Raw genomic sequence first — 18940 nt, 5'->3', positions numbered from 1 at the left:
CTCATACTTACTACTTAGTTCGATGTAAATTTTGTTTCGTGAAATTAAAAAATCCTTCCTGTCTGGTTGGAAATCGAAAAATTACGTCAAACGATAGATATTTTATCCCATAAGCGAGTGATTTAGATCGAAATTCAATTTCAGGACGGTGAGTTGAGATCATCCGTGCAAGCTGATCATGGTCTGCACTGTTTGCTATTCAGTCAGTAAATTTTAAATGAACACCCCTTCGAATAATGAATGGTACTGCCAAAATTAAATGATAGACCAGTCAATTTTAGAAATTTAGAAGGGTAAAAGGTTAAGGACTCGGGGGAGACTTGTCTTGAAATACGAGTAAAAGTAAAATAATTTTTGTGCGACAGTTCCTGACTCTAGGAGGCTCCTGGCCTACTTCTTTGTCTGTGATATTTCTTATAGAATTACAATATTGAACAATACAGTGATAAATTGATTTTTGGACAGAATGATACATTTTATACATGGTTGTATGGCAGCAATTTATAAGGGCGCATACATATTTAACCCTTGTTAGGAGTAGGTTATAGAAAAGAACGATACTGCAAAAGTCTGGCAGAGGAGAAATTTGTTCCGATTTTACATTATCGGAAAAATGAACTTCTGACTTCTGTTGTCTATTGTAAATGGTACTCCTAGTGCCCGGTATAGAAACAGATAAATAATTTCTGACTCGTGTACTGTTGTCAATTATTGTATTTTAGTTTATTTGGCTCTAAATTTTGAATCAGTATCGATTCAGTGTCATGGAGTGAGTGAGTTTTGTGTTATGGCGAATCGACACAAAATGGTCATTTATCGCCAAACAGTGTCATGGAAGTAACCTGTACTGATCTCAAGGTAGAATTGTGAAAGCCAGTGAATTCTAGGTTAAGTTACCTATTGCTTCCAATAGAGAAAAAATATACAAATATATATCCTATTAGATGAGTGGACAAGACAGTGTACCACAAAGTTGACTATTGGGCAACTTGTGATTTACAGTATTCTACTACCTAATACATTGTACTCTGTTACTACTTTGACTACCAAGATCATGTCTATTGACTGTGATTTGTACTGATTACCAAAAAGAAATGTCCGACATCTGGAGTTTGACTTCAGTAAAGTTACCAATGACATGACTGTAAGGTTTGAACGGTAGTTTCAGGGGAGTTTTTAGGGAAACACTAGTAAAGACGTTAGTGAGTTATGACAGTTGTTCTCTAGGTCCTTATTTGAAAGACACGTGAACTGGGAGTAAAAGATATGATCTTAACTCTTATCATGCTGGACACAATTGATTGTGCCTTTGCAACCAGTGCCTGCACATCCATGCAGTCTGATCAAGATCTGCACAGTTCGCCATTCAGTAGGTATTTTTTTGGTATGCACCCCTTTTAACAGTTCATGGTACAGTAACTGTCCAGATTGGAAGACGGACAAATTCGTTATAGAAATTTAGTAGGGTAAATGATGTAAATAGGTCTATTATAAAAGTACTGAGACATTGTATTAAACTAGGCATAAAATAAACTCCATACAATTGTTCTAAGCTGTCTTATTGACAGTTATTGAAAATCATCACTTCGAGAATCCACACAACAATAACAACAACAACAAGAAAAAAAAGCAATAAAAGCGATAAATTGCTGTTTCAGCATTTTTCGGAAAATACAAAGAAATATTGGCGATATAATGTTGTCTAGTTAGAGATGCAGGATAATCAATCAGGATATCCCGAGTCGGAATTATTGCTCCCGGGAGATCTTAAATATGATCCATAATGATTTCGGAATGTCAGAAATCAATGGTGGCTGGGTGTGTGGTAGCGATCGTAAATAATTTTTCATAATTTCGACCCAGTGAAAAGCATGCTGTTTGGTATGTGAATGCATGTAATGATCCTCTATTTGTGGTCATAGACTTGTGTTATTGCGGATGGTCGCGTATATGTGCTGTTTTGTTAGAAAAGAATCTATTGGAAAAAATTGCTCTTTCTTTGAGATATATCAATGGTATAAAGGAAAAGTTGTGCAAGTTCTTTTTATGCCCCCGAAGGGAGGCATATAGTTTTTGAACCGTCTGTCAGTCTGTCGGTCTGTCAGTCTGTCCGCAATTTTCGTGTCCGGTCCATATCTTTGTCATCGATGGATGGATTTTCAAATAACTTAGCATGAATGTGTACCACAGTAAGACGACGTGTCGCGCGCAAGACCCAGGTCCGTAGCTCAAAGGTCAAGGTCACACTTAGACATTAAAGGATAGTGCATTGATGGGCGTGTCCGGTCCATATCTTTGTCATCGATGGATGGATTTTCAAATAACTTGGCATGAATGTGTACCACAGTAAGACGACGTGTCGCGCGCAAGACCCAGGTCCGTAGCTCAAAGGTCAAGGTCACACTTAGACATTAAAGGATAGTGCATTGATGGGCGTGTCCGGTCCATATCTTTGTCATCGATGGATGGATTTTCAAATAACTTGGCATGAATGTGTACCACAGTAAGACGACGTGTCGCGCGCAAGACCCAGGTCCGTAGCCCAAAGGTCAAAGTCACACTTAGACATTAAAGGATAGTGCATTGATGGGCGTGTCCGGTCCATATCTTTGTCAACCATGGATGGATTTTCAAATAACTTGGCATGAATGTGTACCACAGTAAGACGACGTGTCGCGCGCAAGACCCAGGTCCGTAGCTCAAAGGTCAAGGTCACACATAGACGTTAAAGGTCATTTTTCATGATAGTGCATTGATGGGCGTGTCCGGTCCATATCTTTGTCATTCATGCATGGATTTTAAAATAACTACGCATGAATGTGTGGCACAGTAAGACGACGTGTCGCGCGCAAGACCCAGTTCCGTAGGTCAAAGGTCCTAAACTCTAACATCGGCCATAACTACTCATTCAAAGTGCCATCGGGGGCATATGTCATCCTATGGAGACAGCTCTTGTTAAGTAATTATTCTGCTATGCAATATTGGACATGGTATTAGAAAAGGTGTGCATATCATGTGAAACAGATTGAGTCAGAAACCAAACTCAAGTGAATCAGGGCCAATTTGAAAGAAATCGGGGCCAATATGAAAACAACTAGGCCCAATACATGAAAAAAATCGAGGCTGATATTAAAATAAACATGGTCAGTATGTATAAAATCTGGGTCAATATAACAAACATCAGTGTCTGTATGAAAGATTCAGAGACAGTATGAAAGAAAACAGGATTGATATTGGATTCAAGCATTTTATTTGGTTAAATTGAGAATTGAAGGGGCCAATATGGTGTTGAATGATAAAATAATAACTAATCAAGTGATTTCATACTGGCCTTATTATGCTTTTGGCAGATGTACTGGTCAAATAAAAATGCCAATATGAAATTATTTGGTAAAGAACAGTTTAATATTTTCTCCTTCCTGTTTAACGTAAAAAAGTGTCTGCTTGCTTGTGGTTACCTGTGGCTAGAGATCACTTTTCAACAAAGATCACTTTTCTTTCATTTGCAAGGGTGGTCTTTACAGACAGGTTTACCTGTATTATGAATTGAGACAATTCGATATATTACTCATTAACCCTTACACCGCTAAATTTCTATAATGAACTTGTCCATCTTTCAATGTTTGACAAAACCATTAACTGTTAAAAGGGTAACTTACCAAAAAGATACTGACTGAATGGCGAACAGTGCAGATCATGATCAGACTGCACAGATCACAAAGGCAGAATCAATCGTGTCCAGCAGGCTAAAGGTTAATAATATTGATTTGTGAATTTTGATATTTTATTGACATTGCTGACCAACTTGAATGTTTTTCTGTTACCATTATACGCTTTATGAAAGAGATACTTTTGGTATATTAACTTTTACTCTGCTAAATTTCTAAAATGGACTGAGGCAATACCATGTATTATTTGAAGGGGTGTTCACTGAAAATTTACTGACTAATTAGCGAACAGTGCAGACCATGATCAGCCTGCATGGATAATGCAAGCTGATCTTGGTCTGCACTAGTAGCAAAGGCAGAATCACTTGCCGTCAGCAGGCTAAAGACTAACTTCAAAAAAAAAAAAAGCCGTGCCGTGAGAAAACCAACATAGTGGGTTTGCGACCAGCATGGATCCAGACCAGCCTGCGCATCCGCGCAGTCTGGTCAGGATCCATGCTGTTAGCTAACAGGTTCTCTAATTGCAATAGGCTTTGAAAACGAACAGCATGGATCCTGACCAGACTGCGCGGATGGGCAAGCTGGTCTGGATCCATGCTGGTCGCAAAGCCACTATGTTGGTTTTCCCATGGCACGGCTCAAATATACGCTTCAGTACAGAAATGCTGCAGTATCCTTCTTCTGTTATATCGTATGCATTTTAAGATATTCCCACAGCAGGGTTAATCGTATTGTATCTACCAATCACTGTCGTTTTCTGTCATTTAAGTTCCGTTTGTCTTTTGCTCAATAAATATTCATAAAGGGTTTAAGAATACGACAAAAAAGCAAGTCCATAAACATGAATAATACCTCCGTAAACATAAATATTCATACCAGCAGTAAAACATGAAAAACTGCTGAGTTGGCAATTTTTCTTATCGTTTACAGACAGCAAAGATCTGAATGTAGAAATTTTGAAAGAGTTGAGTAGGTTAGATATTTTTGAGTTGCTTTTATGGCATGGAGCCATACTGCAATATATTCTCTTTAGGGTATTGCTTTTTTGATAGTGGGCTGTTCTAAGTAAAAAAAAAAAATGAAAATGATGAATTGAAGATGCTAAACAGTCAGCTTACAAAGAAATTATCTTAATATCTCATTTGCTCTGTAGCTGTCAGTATGTATTAAAACACTAAGCTTCGCATGTTTACATTTAAAGAAGTTAAGGACTGGGATAATGGATTTTACTCTTTTCTGTGAATACATGAAATATTGATACATTTCTGGCATAGGTTTTTATGAAAAAAATCTAGATGTCACTGGGATTTGAAATATAAGTTATTGTATTCATGGTGGACTTCTGTGTTGGTATAACTCCTGGCAGGGGTTTAGGTTAAATACCTGACCTGGATCCAGACGACTTACTCTTATGATTAATAGTTTAAGATTATTTCTGGTAATTCTTGATTAATTTATCTGTGAATATTGATAAAAAAATGTAACACTGAGGTTTGAAACTTTGTGACTATTGACAACAATTAGTTTGTAGCTTCAGTTATTGATTGATAATAATCTGTGTGTAGCTGCAGTTATTGACTGATGATAATCTGTGTGTAGCTGCAGTTATTGACTGATGATAATCTGTGTGTAGCTGCAGTTATTGACTGATAATAATCTGTGTGTAGCTGCAGTTATTGACTGATAATAATCTGTGTGTAGCTGCAGTTATTGACTGATAATAATCTCTGTGTAGCTGCAGTTATTGACTGATAATAATCTGTGTGTAGCTGCAGTTATTGACTGATAATAATCTGTGTGTAGCTGCAGTTATTGACTGATAATAATCTGTGTGTAGCTGCAGTTATTGACTGATGATAATCTGTGTGTAGCTGCATTTATTGACTGATGATAATCTGTGTGTAGCTGCAGTTATTGGTTGATGATAATCTGTGTGTAGCTGCAGCTATTGGTTGATGATAATCTGTGTGTAGCTGCAGTTATTGACTGATGATAATCTGTGTGTAGCTGCAGTTATTGGTTGATGATAATCTGTGTGTAGCTGCAGTTATTGTGTGTAGCTGCAGTTATTGATTGATGATAATCTGTGTGTAGCTGCAGTTATTGGTTGATGATAATCTGTGTGTAGCTGCAGTTATTGACTGATGATAATCTGTGTGTAGCTGCAGTTATTGACTGATGATAATCTGTGTGTAGCTGCAGTTATTGGTTGATGATAATCTGTGTGTAGCTGCAGTTATTGGTTGATGATAATCTGTGTGTAGCTGCAGTTATTGACTGATAATAATTTGTGTGTAGCTGCAGTTATTGACTGATAATAATCTGTGTGTAGCTGCAGTTATTGACGGATAATAATCTGTGTGTAGCTGCAGTTATTGACTGATAATAATCTGTGTGTAGCTGCAGTTATTGAGTGATAATGATCTGTGTGTAGCTGCAGTTATTGACTGATCATAATCTGTGTGTAGCTGCAGTTATTGGTTGATAATAATCTGTGTGTAGCTGCAGTTATTGGTTGATGATAATCTGTCTGTAGGTGCAGTTATTGGTTGATGATAATCTGTGTGTAGGTGCAGTTATTGGTTGATAATAATCTGTGTGTAACTGCAGTTAATGATTGAAAATAATCTGTGTGTAGCTGCAGTTATTGATTGATAATAATCTGTGTGTAGCTTCAGTTATGGATTGATAATAACCTGTGTGTAACTGCAGTTATGGATTGATAATAATCTGTGTGTAGCTGCAGTTATTGATAGATAATAATCTGTGTGTAGCTTGATAATAATCTGTGTGTAACTTATTGAGTTATTGATAGATAATAATCTGTGTGTAACTGCAGTTATTGATTGATAATAATCTGTGTGTAACTGCAGTTATTGATTGATAATAATCTGTGTGTAGCTGCAGTTATTGATTGATAATAATCTGTGTGTAACTGCAGTTATTGATTGATTAATTGATTGATAATAATCTGTGTGTAGCTGCAGTTATTGATTGATAATAATCTGTGTAGCTGCAGTTATTGATAGATAATAATCTGTGTATAACTGCAGTTATTGATTGATAATAACCTGTGTAGCTGCAGTTATTGATTGATAACAATCTGTGTATAACTGCAGTTATTGATTGATAATAATCTGTGTATAACTGCAGTTATTGATTTGAGATTATTGACTGATAATAAACAGTGATTGGTTATATTATTGATACAATTAAACCTTTATACAGCAGCCAGCCAAGAGATTGACACGGTTGGGCTATTTAAGACAAGTTGAAATTGTAATGGCTGCTGGAGTTAAGTGGTTAGAGCGGTCGCAGAGGTCCAGTGGTAACACTATTTGACTAAAAAACCAGGGGTGGTTTGTTCGAGCCACCAACCCTCGAACTAAAATTGGACTACTAACATTCGGATAAGAGTCCCGTGTATGGGTGCTTTACATCTGGCAGGGGAAGCTTCTGGAACTGGAGCATCTTCTGTATCTTGCACTATCCTCCTACTAACATTACTAACAGTTTCTGGAGGAGTTGCCTATATGGTAACCGGTGGCGACTGTAAATAAACTTACATACATACATATATAGTTGAGTGGCTATTTAATTCAGGTGGCCTTTTAAGGCAGATTCAACTGAACTGTGTTTATCTGATCTACTTAATCTTGTTTCTAGATCAAATGCAAGCTTCAGTGAAATCTTATTGTACATTACTGTATCATGTATGTATGTACAAATTAATATACTTGCAGAAATATTTGCTGAAGTGGACTGGTTTCCGTTGGTTGGAAGGGTTGTAGTATTTTACACTTGCCAACTTCCTGTGGGGATCAAATTTCACATTGAAACAATTGTCAATTAGCAAAATTTTCTACTTGAAAAAAACACACAAGATTTTTCTTCCTTATCAGATCACATGTATCTACAGCGTTGCTCAAAAGTTTTCCTATACTGTTTTGTTGAGGTTTTGTCACAAAAAGTTTAGGAGGATGCCTGAGCAGATTTGTTTTAGACTCATGAATTGATAGTTCAGTTTTATACCTTATTATTAAACTGTTACAATTACGCCCACAGGGACCTCTTTGGTTGAGGGGTTAAGGTTGTGGAAATCAGATCATTTGCCCCTCATCAGTGTGGGTTCAAAACTTGCTTCTTGAATTCTTCATGCGAGGAAGTTGTCAAACTGGCTTACAGAGGTAGGTGGTTCTACCCAGGTGCCTGCACGTGATGAAATAATGCACAGAGGGGCACCGGTCTTCCTCCACCCTTGACAGAGGGGCACCTGGGGTCTTCCTTCACCCTTGACAGAGGGGCACCTGGGGTCTTCCTTCACTCTTGACAGAGGGGCACCTGGGGTCTTCCTTCACCCTTGACAGAGGGGCACCTGGGGTCTTCCTTCACCCTTGACAGAGGGGCACCTGGGGTCTTCCTCCCATCAGAAGTTTGAAAGTTGCCATATGGCTAATAATTGTGTTGTAGTGACTTAAAACACAACACAAACAAAACAAAAATTACTCACACAGTTGCACGGTTTTTGGAAGAGCTGAGCTTTTTTTTTACTTGTTTATATAATAAAGGGGAAGTAACCAAGTAAACATGACAACCTTAGGAACTCATGTTTTTCTAGTGTGGGAATTAAGATAATTACGTAGGTAAATATTTTTGGAAGGAAGTGTATATAAGAGATTAGGATCAGTTATTTGATAAAGAAAACCACATGTTAGCACATACCAGTAGAGAACTTCTGAAACATGCTGATATACTACCACACATACATGCAGTAGGGTAGTTCCACATTGTAGGAATTTTCGCAGAATTTGGAATTAAATTTTTCCTTTTTTTTTTTTTTTTAAATCTTTAATGATTTATAGAAGTACCTCCTTATGTTTTTACTTTAAGCCAGGCAAAAGTAAGTTTTAAGCTGTAGACCAGCCATTGAAAATAAACTGGGAACCAGCTATTTATATAAGGGGTCTTGTAATGATAAAAAGTGGATAATACATGCAATTAAATATAAGACTCATGGCTGTTAAGTGACACTTACTTTTCTGTCTTATTCACAATTGGTTATTATTTAAAGAGGCTTCAAAACCCACTCGAGAATTCATCTCCCTGCAGGAAAAGCTGGTGGATACTTAAACACTCATTAAGTGCTTTCCCTTTGTTTGATCATGGTCATACAAAGGTTTTGGGATCCTGGATTGGTACAAAGGTTTGATCATGGTCATACAAGGGTTTGACATTGGGTTAGAGAGTATTACATGTTAGTGAAAGCAGGGAAAAGGGATTGGAAATGATAAGGAGGGAAGTGGTCTTTTGGGCCTGTACTGTATGTATCTTAGTGCGGACAAAACTTTATAGTAGTGTGATGAAGTGACTGTGAAATTGAAAGGTAATGATTGTTTTTTTCTTGGCTGAAATGAAATAATTTTTAAATGAATTATAGATCGCAATTAAGTACAGGGGCGAAACTTCTTCTTATATGGTAGTATGAAATTTTTTTGAAAACTTTTATGTAATTTTTATATGAAAACTAATAGAAAATTAGTAACAGTAATTCTGGTGAAACTCTTTTTATAAAAACTCCTAATTTTTAACTCTACAAATTTTAGAAAAGATAGCATGAACAGGGATTTTTGAAATATATGGGTGGAACCCTCAATTCTCCTGTCTTCTTTGCATGTGGTTTTTCATTTGTGCTTTTAAAGTGCTAGCCACACCCTTACAATTAATATCCTGAAAATTGCAGATGGTTATTATGCTTGTCAGAAATACTGAAATTTGCAGAAATGTTTAAAAAAAAAATAGAGAGAGACAGTATAGCTAAGTCTGAAGTGCCAAAATTTACAAAACCTTTCAAGAAGAGGGAATTTATGATAGCCTGAAATACAAAGAAGTATACAGTGGACTGAATATTTGGAAAACCTTGAAAGAGAAGTTGGCGAGGAGGAAGAGGGATAGTAAAATTCTTAACCCTTACCCTGCTAAATTTCTAAAATGAACTTGTCCATCTTTCAATTTGGACAAAACCATTAACTGTAAGAAGGGGTGCTTACGAAAAAAGATACTAACCGAAGGGCGAACAGTGCTGATCTTGATCTACACTGGTCGCAAAGGCAGAATCAGCAGTGTCCAGCATGATAAGAGTTAAGGAAAAAAAAGGGGGGAATTCCGGGTAGAAATTTTCTGCGGTCCTTGCTGGTATTTAATTCCGTGCGAGGAAAACAAGAGGGGATATAAATGCAAATGGAGTATTTATGGAATGGTAATAATAACGAGAAATATATGCAGATTGGTATAAGTGGTGCCAAATAGACAAAAACTGCGGACAATTTACAAAATGCCAACTACATGTTAGCCAGAATTGTTCCCTATTAGTAGCGGCATTTTAGCGGTTTAAAGCGAGTAGTAATTATTCCCATTTGTGTATTAGCTGGTTACAAATAATTTGCAATTTTCCGGAATGTAATACACGTTTCACATCATGTCTCGATTTGATTTTATGATTATTGTTCGAGGGATAAATAGGAAATTAAGAAATAGTGAATTTCTGGAATTGTTGGATACAGTATAAGGATTGGATATTACTTGGTTCAAGATGCTCTTTTATTATTTTAGTGTTGTTTTGAATGTGTGGTGGGGCATTTTTTTATTGAGAATCTGAATATTTTTCTCGTGTTTTCAGTGTGTGATGGGACATGTTTTAATGAGAATTTGAAATATAGTTTTTTTGGTTATTTTTTATGTATGTGGAATGAAACACTTTTTCTAGCAGCTGGTGATAGATGTGATAAGTGTTTAATGGGTACATAAATCTAGCAATAATGGTAACCATGTTTCTTACAGGTCATTCTGTTTGTTAACTTTTAGTCTGCTGGTGGTAATTGATTTCAGCCTGTACTCTTCGCTATTCAATCAGTAAATTTTCAGTTGACATCCCCTTGAATAATAAATAGTACTGCCCAAATTGAAATTTTTCAACATGTTCAGTTCTTTAAAGTTTGATGTAGATACTGAAAAATGATGAAGTTGGTGAAAATTAAAGTTAGATATTGTTAAAAATGCAAGAAAAATGTAAATTTTCTGCTTTGCTGAAGCTTTAGAACTGTTTACTACCTTCCTTGGTTATTTTTAAGAATATCTTGCAAAAAAAAAGTTTTGTCAATCATTTTGTACTACAGGTACCCACTTTTTATAGATTTTTGAGAGATTATTTTTCACTGAAAATGTGTGTTAGTTGCTTTTAAGTTTTTTGTGGGATAGGACTTGTATTAATCAACATTCAAAGACTAAAATTTAGAATTAGACTTTAAATCACTAAAAATTCTACTTGGTTTAACTTCAGTTATACTGTATTCATTTAGCTGAAAGTTAGCACAAAGTTTAGTTGTAGTATATATCATACTATACTCTTGCCATGTGTCGTGTAAATCCATGCAGGATGTACAAATAAGGAGCGAAAAGTAATTTTAGGGTTTCGAAGTATTAACAGGGTTTTTTTACCAGGAGGGGAAGGGGCCCAGACCTATGATTTTGGGGAAAAATATACCTCGGTATTTGGGCAAAGGGGAATCAAAAACCTGATGTAAAGTCAATTTTTGGGGAATATTGCATGATTTAAAAGAAATTTTCTGAGGGGAAGGGGCTAGTATTATGAAAGGGAAAAAAAGCCGTGTTTAAGTTTGATGAATAAGGTCTGAGTAGAAGATACATCAGAATATATTTATGCGTAAGTCATCTAGTTTATATACGACAACTGTTGGCTGCATTCTCGAATTTTCAATATTAATATTGATGTTTCGTGAGAAGAGGACAATCTGATATCTTGACATTCTGTCCCAGACGGGGAATAGAACATCGTTTCTGTGTGGAGAAATTGCAAATTTTTGAAAGAAATCATAAAGTCAAAAGTATCTCTTACGTTACAAGATATGACAGATTTGCTTTCAGATTTCGTGTTCAGATTAACATATTGGCCGAGAACGATATGCCATTGTCGCCGTGTATTATGGTGCTTTTAAATGAGTTTGTTGATTATGCTACTTGACGAGTTCTTATTTTTTGTCGGAATATTCATTTTAAGTAGGCAAGGTTTTGTGTGTGTGTTTCAATAAATACTGTTGATCGATTTGTGCAGTGGATTTCTGGGGACTTTTCAGGTCACATATTGATATGAAGAAAAACGGATGTTAGAGAAAATAGCTTTTTACATAAGAAAGTAGAAAGGACATGTCAATTTTTATAATGGAGTGCACATTTTATGCAAATTGCTTTTGTTGATTTACATGTTTTTTTTTTTTGTTTTTTTTTTTCAGCAAATGACTTTGGTTTATTTCTTGCGGATGAAGATGTTAAGAAAGGGCTGTGGTTGGAGGCGGGAAGATCGTTGGACTACTATCTCCTTAGGAATGCAGTAAGTTTTTTTTCTCTTGAAGAATAATTGTTGTTACCATGGTAATCATTGTTTCTTTGTACATTTGAATCATTAGTCCTCTTCTAATAAGAAAACCAATTTTGAATTTGAAGCCACCATTTACAAATCGAACCATTCATCTGATAAAGCTTATTTCAACATGAGCATTGTTACGGAAACTACCATATATGTATAAAGTTAACAGACTGAAACCTGTTTACACAGTAATAAAACTTCAGTCTGGAGACCAATCTAGCAAGGCAGCGCTGTCATTGGTCAGTTTTAAAATTGCACCAAGAAACAGCCAATCAGGTGTCAGACACCTTAGACTGGTCCAGAAACTCTAGATTTATAGCTTTGAACCTGGTATACTTGTATGACCAAGCTACAGCGGCCTAATGGATATGCATCTGACCCTCAGTTGGGAGGTCTGAGGTTTGCTGGGTCCTGTCACCGAAGAGAGACCGGTTGGTGAACTGTGCCTTGTATTGACAGTAAAGCTTCTATTTCACAATATGAAAGTTATTCTTTATGAATTTTTGCCAGGATCTTCTGGAATACAAGAGTAAAGTAAGAATCCTCAAAGTACGCACCCTAGACGGTACAGTACGGAAGATGCAGATTGATGACAGCCACACTGTCGGACAGTTACTCATCAACATCACTTCTAAAATAGGTACAATTTTGCATTTGTTATCAAATGCTTTAATATTCCTGAATTTTTAAGGGGAAAAAAATAAGTATTCAATAAAAAAGAGAATAAGGATCCTTGAACAAAATTTACAGGTCACAGACGTAGCCGCATGGTATTATTCTGCTACCCTACCCCCATCTCAGAAGGTGACGCTATTTTCATTTACAGTAGTTTGTGTTCTGGTAAGGGAGATTACAGGAAACAAACAACCAGTGAAATAAGGATTTTGGACTCACAGAGATTGCTGGATTCCCCTTTGCAAAGTGTGTTGGTGTATATGCGGAGAAGGGATGCGGAGAAATCAGCAATAAATTTGGATGTGCTTATGCAATAAAGTGTTTGTTCATAGCTCCATTCTGTTTTCTTAGTGTCTGCAGGAAAAATGCATGAACATTAAAATTTTATTAAAAAAGGATTCCTATATATGGAAAAAAAACATAAAAATAATGCTCTCTTAGTTACTTCCCTTTAATTACCTCCCTTTTTACAGGAACCACCAATCATGTATAGCACTCTCTAATTGTGGAGTACCTGACAATGAGAATGAGAAAACACTGACATTGAATAGGGACAAATCTACTACTATAGCTCAAAAAAAACAAAAAACTGTAGTATCTTCAATAAAAATGAGTAGTGAGTCTTAGATAATTACCTCCCTTTTCATGAGTTACTTCCCTTTTTACAGGAATCACTAATCATGAAGAATACTCTCTAATTGTGGAGTTACCTGATGATGAGAAGGAGAAAACACTGACACTGAAAAGAGACAAATCCATTGCTAAAGACCAGAAAAAACTGGAAGAGATGAGGAAGAAACTTCATACTGAAGATGATAGTAAGTAGTTTGCCTTATTAAACATTGTTAACTTTGTGTGTGTTTAGCTTTTGTCCGTCTTGTAGAAAAGAAAGAAAATAATTCTGTTTGTGTTTGAGCCACATGTTCAGGTTGTCAGGAGGTAGAGCTAGCTTATGGAGGCAAGAGGCATCTAGGGAGTCTTCCTTTACATTTAAAATCTGGAAAGTGCACTTGTCCCTCTTGTGGAAAAATAAAAGAGAGAATTTCCCCCCTTTTTTGAGTGAGCCCCATGTTCAGGTCATACAAGGTAGAGATCCATCTTGCTTATGGAAGGTCCTTGGCTTTACCCAAGTACTCTCTTGTGGCTGAACCAATGCCAAGAATGGACATCTAGAGTGTTTTCCTGTATGTTTAAAAGCTAGCATGTTGCTGTAACATTTTGACCTAACCAGACAAACCAATAGACCATCATAAAACATGATACAAAATACAGTTAAACATGTATTAAGCATCCAACCAAAGGAGTGACACAGTCTGGCTGATTATTGTTGGTGGCTGCTTAGAAAAAAAGTTGAAATTAGAACAAAATGTCAATTTCTGGAAGTTAATTGACTGTCTGCTTAAGGCAAGTGGCTTCTTAATGCAGATGGCTGCTGACACAGGTTTACCTGTGCTAGTCATTTAAGGTGATGGCAGTTAAGTAAAATTTATACTGAATTGATGGACGGATAAATCTTTCCGGAAAAAAGATTTCCCAGTTTTTAGAAAATGAGTATAATAGTAATGACTGTAATATTGATTGTATGTGATATTGCTGGGCACTAGAGAGCTTTGCATTGTTAATCTAAATTATTATGTTGTCACTTAATTAAATAATTAAGTTACATCACTATAAACTAGATAATTTGTACAAGCTGAAACACTGATGTGGAAACTGATTATGCGTAATTAATAAGAAGTTTTCCCCGAAGCTTTTTTCTGTTAATAGTTTTCGATTTAAATGTTCATTTTGGGTAATGGGGTGTTTAGTTTGCATGATATCTGGAGCACTGTAGCTGGAAGAAGATGAGGGTAGTTTCTGGTTCCTTTTTCCATCCCTGGAATGCTGGGAACCAGTTAATATATAGATCTTGCAAAATAACAAAGAAATGTATTGAAAAAACATAAATTAGGTTCATTGAACTGTAGCTAAGATTTTGTAAATTGGAAAAAAGGATGCCAGGATGAAAACTTCATAGACAAATTTTATCCAATTTGAATCAGTTAGTCTGTTTGCTTAATTTATTTGCATTTTCCAAAAGTTTGAAGCAAACTTGAAATAATACTGTTAACAGTGTGGAGGTTTATCAGCATTAGCTTTATTAAATTCTTTCTGGGACTTAGGTAATAAAACTTGAATTTGGAGACCAGTCTTGGTGTGCTGCTTTGTCATTGGTCAATTTCAAATTTGTGCATAGAAACGGCCAATCAGATGCTAGGGCTTCAAGAATGGTCCCCAAACTCAGTGTTATATCTTCAAACCTTTTAAGAATTGTTATTCATTTTAAGATGGAAATAACATGAAGATTTTGTTTGCAGTGAATTGGTTAGACCATGCGAAAACACTCCGAGAACAAGGAATAAACACAGACGAGGAAACCCTATTACTGAGGAGGAAGTTTTTCTTCTCTGATCAGAATGTAGATGCAAGAGATCCAGTACAGTTGAATTTACTTTTTGTCCAGGTAAAGTTTGTTTGTATAATGATTGACAAGTTTTTACAGTGAGTACGTTGTAGCCTTTGTAAAACAGTCTGGTTAGCTTGTGTCGCCATTGCAGTGAGATCTTGTTCTCGGACTTCATGGCCCATGGTTGATTATGTTGTTCTGAACAATGCTTGGGCTGCAGATTTTTTTCATGAAAGCTATCCAGCTGGCTTATGGAAGGTTGGTGCTTCTGTCAAGGTACCCAGGTGCTTTTGTATGAAAAAAATGCCTTTAGGGGCACCAGGGGTCTTCAGCCATCATTAAAAGTAGAAAAAGCACCATATGTCGCAAATTCAGTTTGTTTGAAATAATCAATAGAACGGCTAGCATTTTGTTAGCTCCATTAGGTAGAGCTTCATACTAACTATCTAAGAGGTCATGTCTTTGATTCCTGGCTTGGGCAGTTGTTTTCAATAACCAAGGTGAAATACAGTTTTAACAAATGGCACTGAGCAAAATTTGGTTTAGCTTAATGATAGATATATATTTGTCAAGCTGATAATGCTTAAAAGTCAAAAAAAAAGAGTGGGGGGACATAGAAATGTTCGTCAGTCTATGTCCATCAGTCTATCCTTTTGTCAGACTCCAGAAGGGATTTCGAAGTAAATTGACACAAATGTTCCCTATAATGAGACATGTTTTTTTTTTTGGTAAATTAATTAAAGAAGAGAAGAAAACTTCCTCAAGTGTTTGACTGCCAGCAAGTGACAATTAGACATTATACATGAATATCTCATGTACAAGTATCCATTCTTTCATTGTGATCAAGAAATTTGGGAAATTATTTCCTGCAGAATTAATATCTGTGCTACATTTGCAGTCGGCAGACATAGCAGAAATAACGTTCCCACTGAAAAAAAAGTCATTCAAACGGTATTTTAAGTGGTGGGTGGTGTAGCTGTAATTACTCACTGTAACATGTGATGTGTTTTAAATCCGATTTGACTGGTTTGTTGTAGTGTTGTAGAAGTCTTATTTTCAATAGGTATAAAGAGAACAATTATAGGACAAGTTTCCAGACTCGAAATGCCATTGTGAATGTAAATCATCCGCGTTTGTCCCTCGAGACGTTAAGTTTACTCGAACATGTTTAAAATACGGTAGAGAGGAAAATTCTAAACCGTGTCAAGACGAGAAATGTCATCTTGAATTAGGCTCTACAGAGTTTGTTTTTTTTTTTACAGAAAAATTCGAGTCAATTTAAAGATGTTGAACTAAGAAGTTTCGGAAAAAAATGTTCCGAGATATTTGAATTTTATTTACAGAGTACTCCAGTTATATTTATTCTGTAAGGAGAAGTTCTTTGTGAATTTTTATTTGGAATAAAAGTTCTTGGGGATAAATATCTTTTATTGTTAACAACCATTTTCTTTAAAAGCTGTTTGTCCATGATTGGGGTTAAATTTTCCAATTTGTCTTTTTTTACCCACCATTGTGACCAAGTTTGGCATAGAATATGTATATATTTGAAACTGAAAAATGATTGTATGAAAATAAGCGTTATATGAGCCACGCCATGAGAAAATCAACATAGTGCATTTGTGACCAGCATGGATCCAGACCAGTCTGCACATCTGCACAGTCTGGTCAGGATCCATACTGTTTGCTAACGGTTTCTGTACTTGCAATAGGCTTTGAAAGGGAACAGCATGGATCCTGACCAGACTGCACGGATGCGCAGGCTGGTCTGGATCAGTACTGGTCGCAAATGCACTATGTTGGGTTTTCTCATGGCGGGGCTCATATATTGGTAAAATGACAAAAAGAATGTTGATTTTGTCCGTTGTTTGTATCACTGGTCTCTTTCAAAGTATCCATATCTTATGTATGTTTGAATATTTTTTTTCCTAAATGTGTAAATCATACATTCAGAAAAAAAAAAAAAAGAAAGAAAAAAAAAAAGGAATTGAAACAAAAATCAGCATACAATAATGTAATACTGTAATTTGTTTTACTTCTGTTGAAGACGTTGTAATATTATTGCTCAAAAACAAAACTGAAAGAGGAAATTGAACGAAATACACGTCTCCTGTTGTAGACAGACTGCAGTGGAATATCCATGTCATTTCTATGCATTTTCAGACAAGAGACGCCATATTGAACGGAACTCACCCCGTGTCGCAGGAAGAAGCTATCATGTTTGCGGGAATTCAATGCCAGATTCAATTTGGCGATCATGATGAGCAAAAGCATAAGCCAGGACTTTTCGAGTAAGTGTCTTAATATTGTGAAAGAAGTAAAAATCCCATAATAACTATTAGAAGTATTGTATTTAACCATTAACCTGCTTGTGGCAAGTGATTCTGCCTTTGAGACCAGTGCAGACCAAGATCAGCTTGCACATCTGTGTAGGCTGATCATGGTCTGCACTGTTCGCTATTCAGTCAGTATCTTTTTGGTAAGCACCCCTTTTAACAGTTAATGGTACTGTCCAAATTGAAAGATGGACAAGTTCATTATAAAAATTTACAAGGGTAAGGGTTAAAAATGCCATGCAGTTAGCTCATTAAATAGAGTACAAAGGATATAAATCAAGATGGAGTTGGGGTTTGGGGCGGGGTGTGTGCTCCTTGGCTGAGTGACTAAGGTCACTGGATGAAATGCCCTTCATTGCTGTGGATTTGACATCTTACTTGCTTGGGGTATAGAATTCTTACATGCTAGGAAGCCATCTGGCTGGCTTACATGAAGTCTGTGGTACTACCCATGGCAGAAATAGTGTTTGGAGGAGCACCTTGGGTCTTCCTCCCTCATATAAACTGGAAAGTCCCTGTGCGATTTAATTCTTGTGTTGGTGCGGTGTTAAACTCTCCCTCCATGAAACCCACCAAAAAGTAATATATTACGAATATAAGCATTTTTATTCCAGCTTAAGATAAAATTCACATTCATTTTAAAAATAAAAACATTGAAATCGGAATTTCATGCCCCCCCATGAAAATAGCCAATTTGGCAAGAGCAACAAAAATTTCTGCCCATGAAATTAAAAGGTTTCACAGTACATGATATTTACATTTGAAACTTGTTACAGACATGTTGCAGTGTCTGGTTAATATGCTAAATAGTTCGTAAAAATTTTGCTTTTGTATGCTAAATTGCTTAAAATCATGCTTTTTCAGGAACAAGGAATTCTTGCCAAAAGAATATTGCAAAGTTAAAGGCATCGAGAAGAAGATTTTTCAAGTAAGAGAGAAAATTAACAAGCTGAGAATTCTTAAGGGTCTGCATTCGGTACCATAATGTCTGGCACTGCTAGATTTCTATGCACAAATACAGATAGTTATGTAACTTGATCACCATGTGTCGGTGAAATGAATATTTCAAGAAAAGCCAAATTTCTCCCCAAGTGCATGCAGCAGTCTCTGTGTTATATTTGAGATCCTGCAGAAAAAAGAAAAAAAAGAGTCATGCCTGGTAGGTTTTTAGATTTTGGCTAAAGCAAGGTTTGCACAGACCTTGAAAAGTGCTTGAATTTTGGGAGAGTAATTTGTAAGACCCATTTAAGGTCAATGATACTTCTAACCTTAGCCTGCTGGTGGCAAGTGATTCTGCCTTTGTGACCAGTGCAGGCTGATCATGGTCTGCACTGTTCGCTATTCAGTCAGTAAATTTTCAATGAACACCCCTTTAAAT

The 18940-nt window shown here is 36.2% G+C and overlaps 1 protein-coding gene across 1 annotated transcript in view; it reads left to right on the top strand.

The window, feature by feature from the left end:
• The window catches only part of LOC123542281 (talin-1-like), a 162709-nt gene that overhangs the window by 49130 nt on the left and 94639 nt on the right, over positions 1 to 18940 (top strand). The window contains exons 4-9 of the mRNA XM_053531326.1: positions 11975 to 12072; positions 12619 to 12748; positions 13452 to 13601; positions 15141 to 15286; positions 17390 to 17517; positions 18427 to 18490. Of these exons, the coding sequence (XP_053387301.1) occupies positions 11975 to 12072; positions 12619 to 12748; positions 13452 to 13601; positions 15141 to 15286; positions 17390 to 17517; positions 18427 to 18490 (716 nt within the window). The remainder of the gene's footprint in view (positions 1 to 11974; positions 12073 to 12618; positions 12749 to 13451; positions 13602 to 15140; positions 15287 to 17389; positions 17518 to 18426; positions 18491 to 18940) is intronic.

The sequence above is a fragment of the Mercenaria mercenaria genome, chromosome 19 (assembly GCF_021730395.1).
Source record: "Mercenaria mercenaria strain notata chromosome 19, MADL_Memer_1, whole genome shotgun sequence".
NCBI lineage: Eukaryota > Metazoa > Mollusca > Bivalvia > Venerida > Veneridae > Mercenaria > Mercenaria mercenaria.
This window is presented reverse-complemented; position numbering and strand designations above follow the sequence as displayed.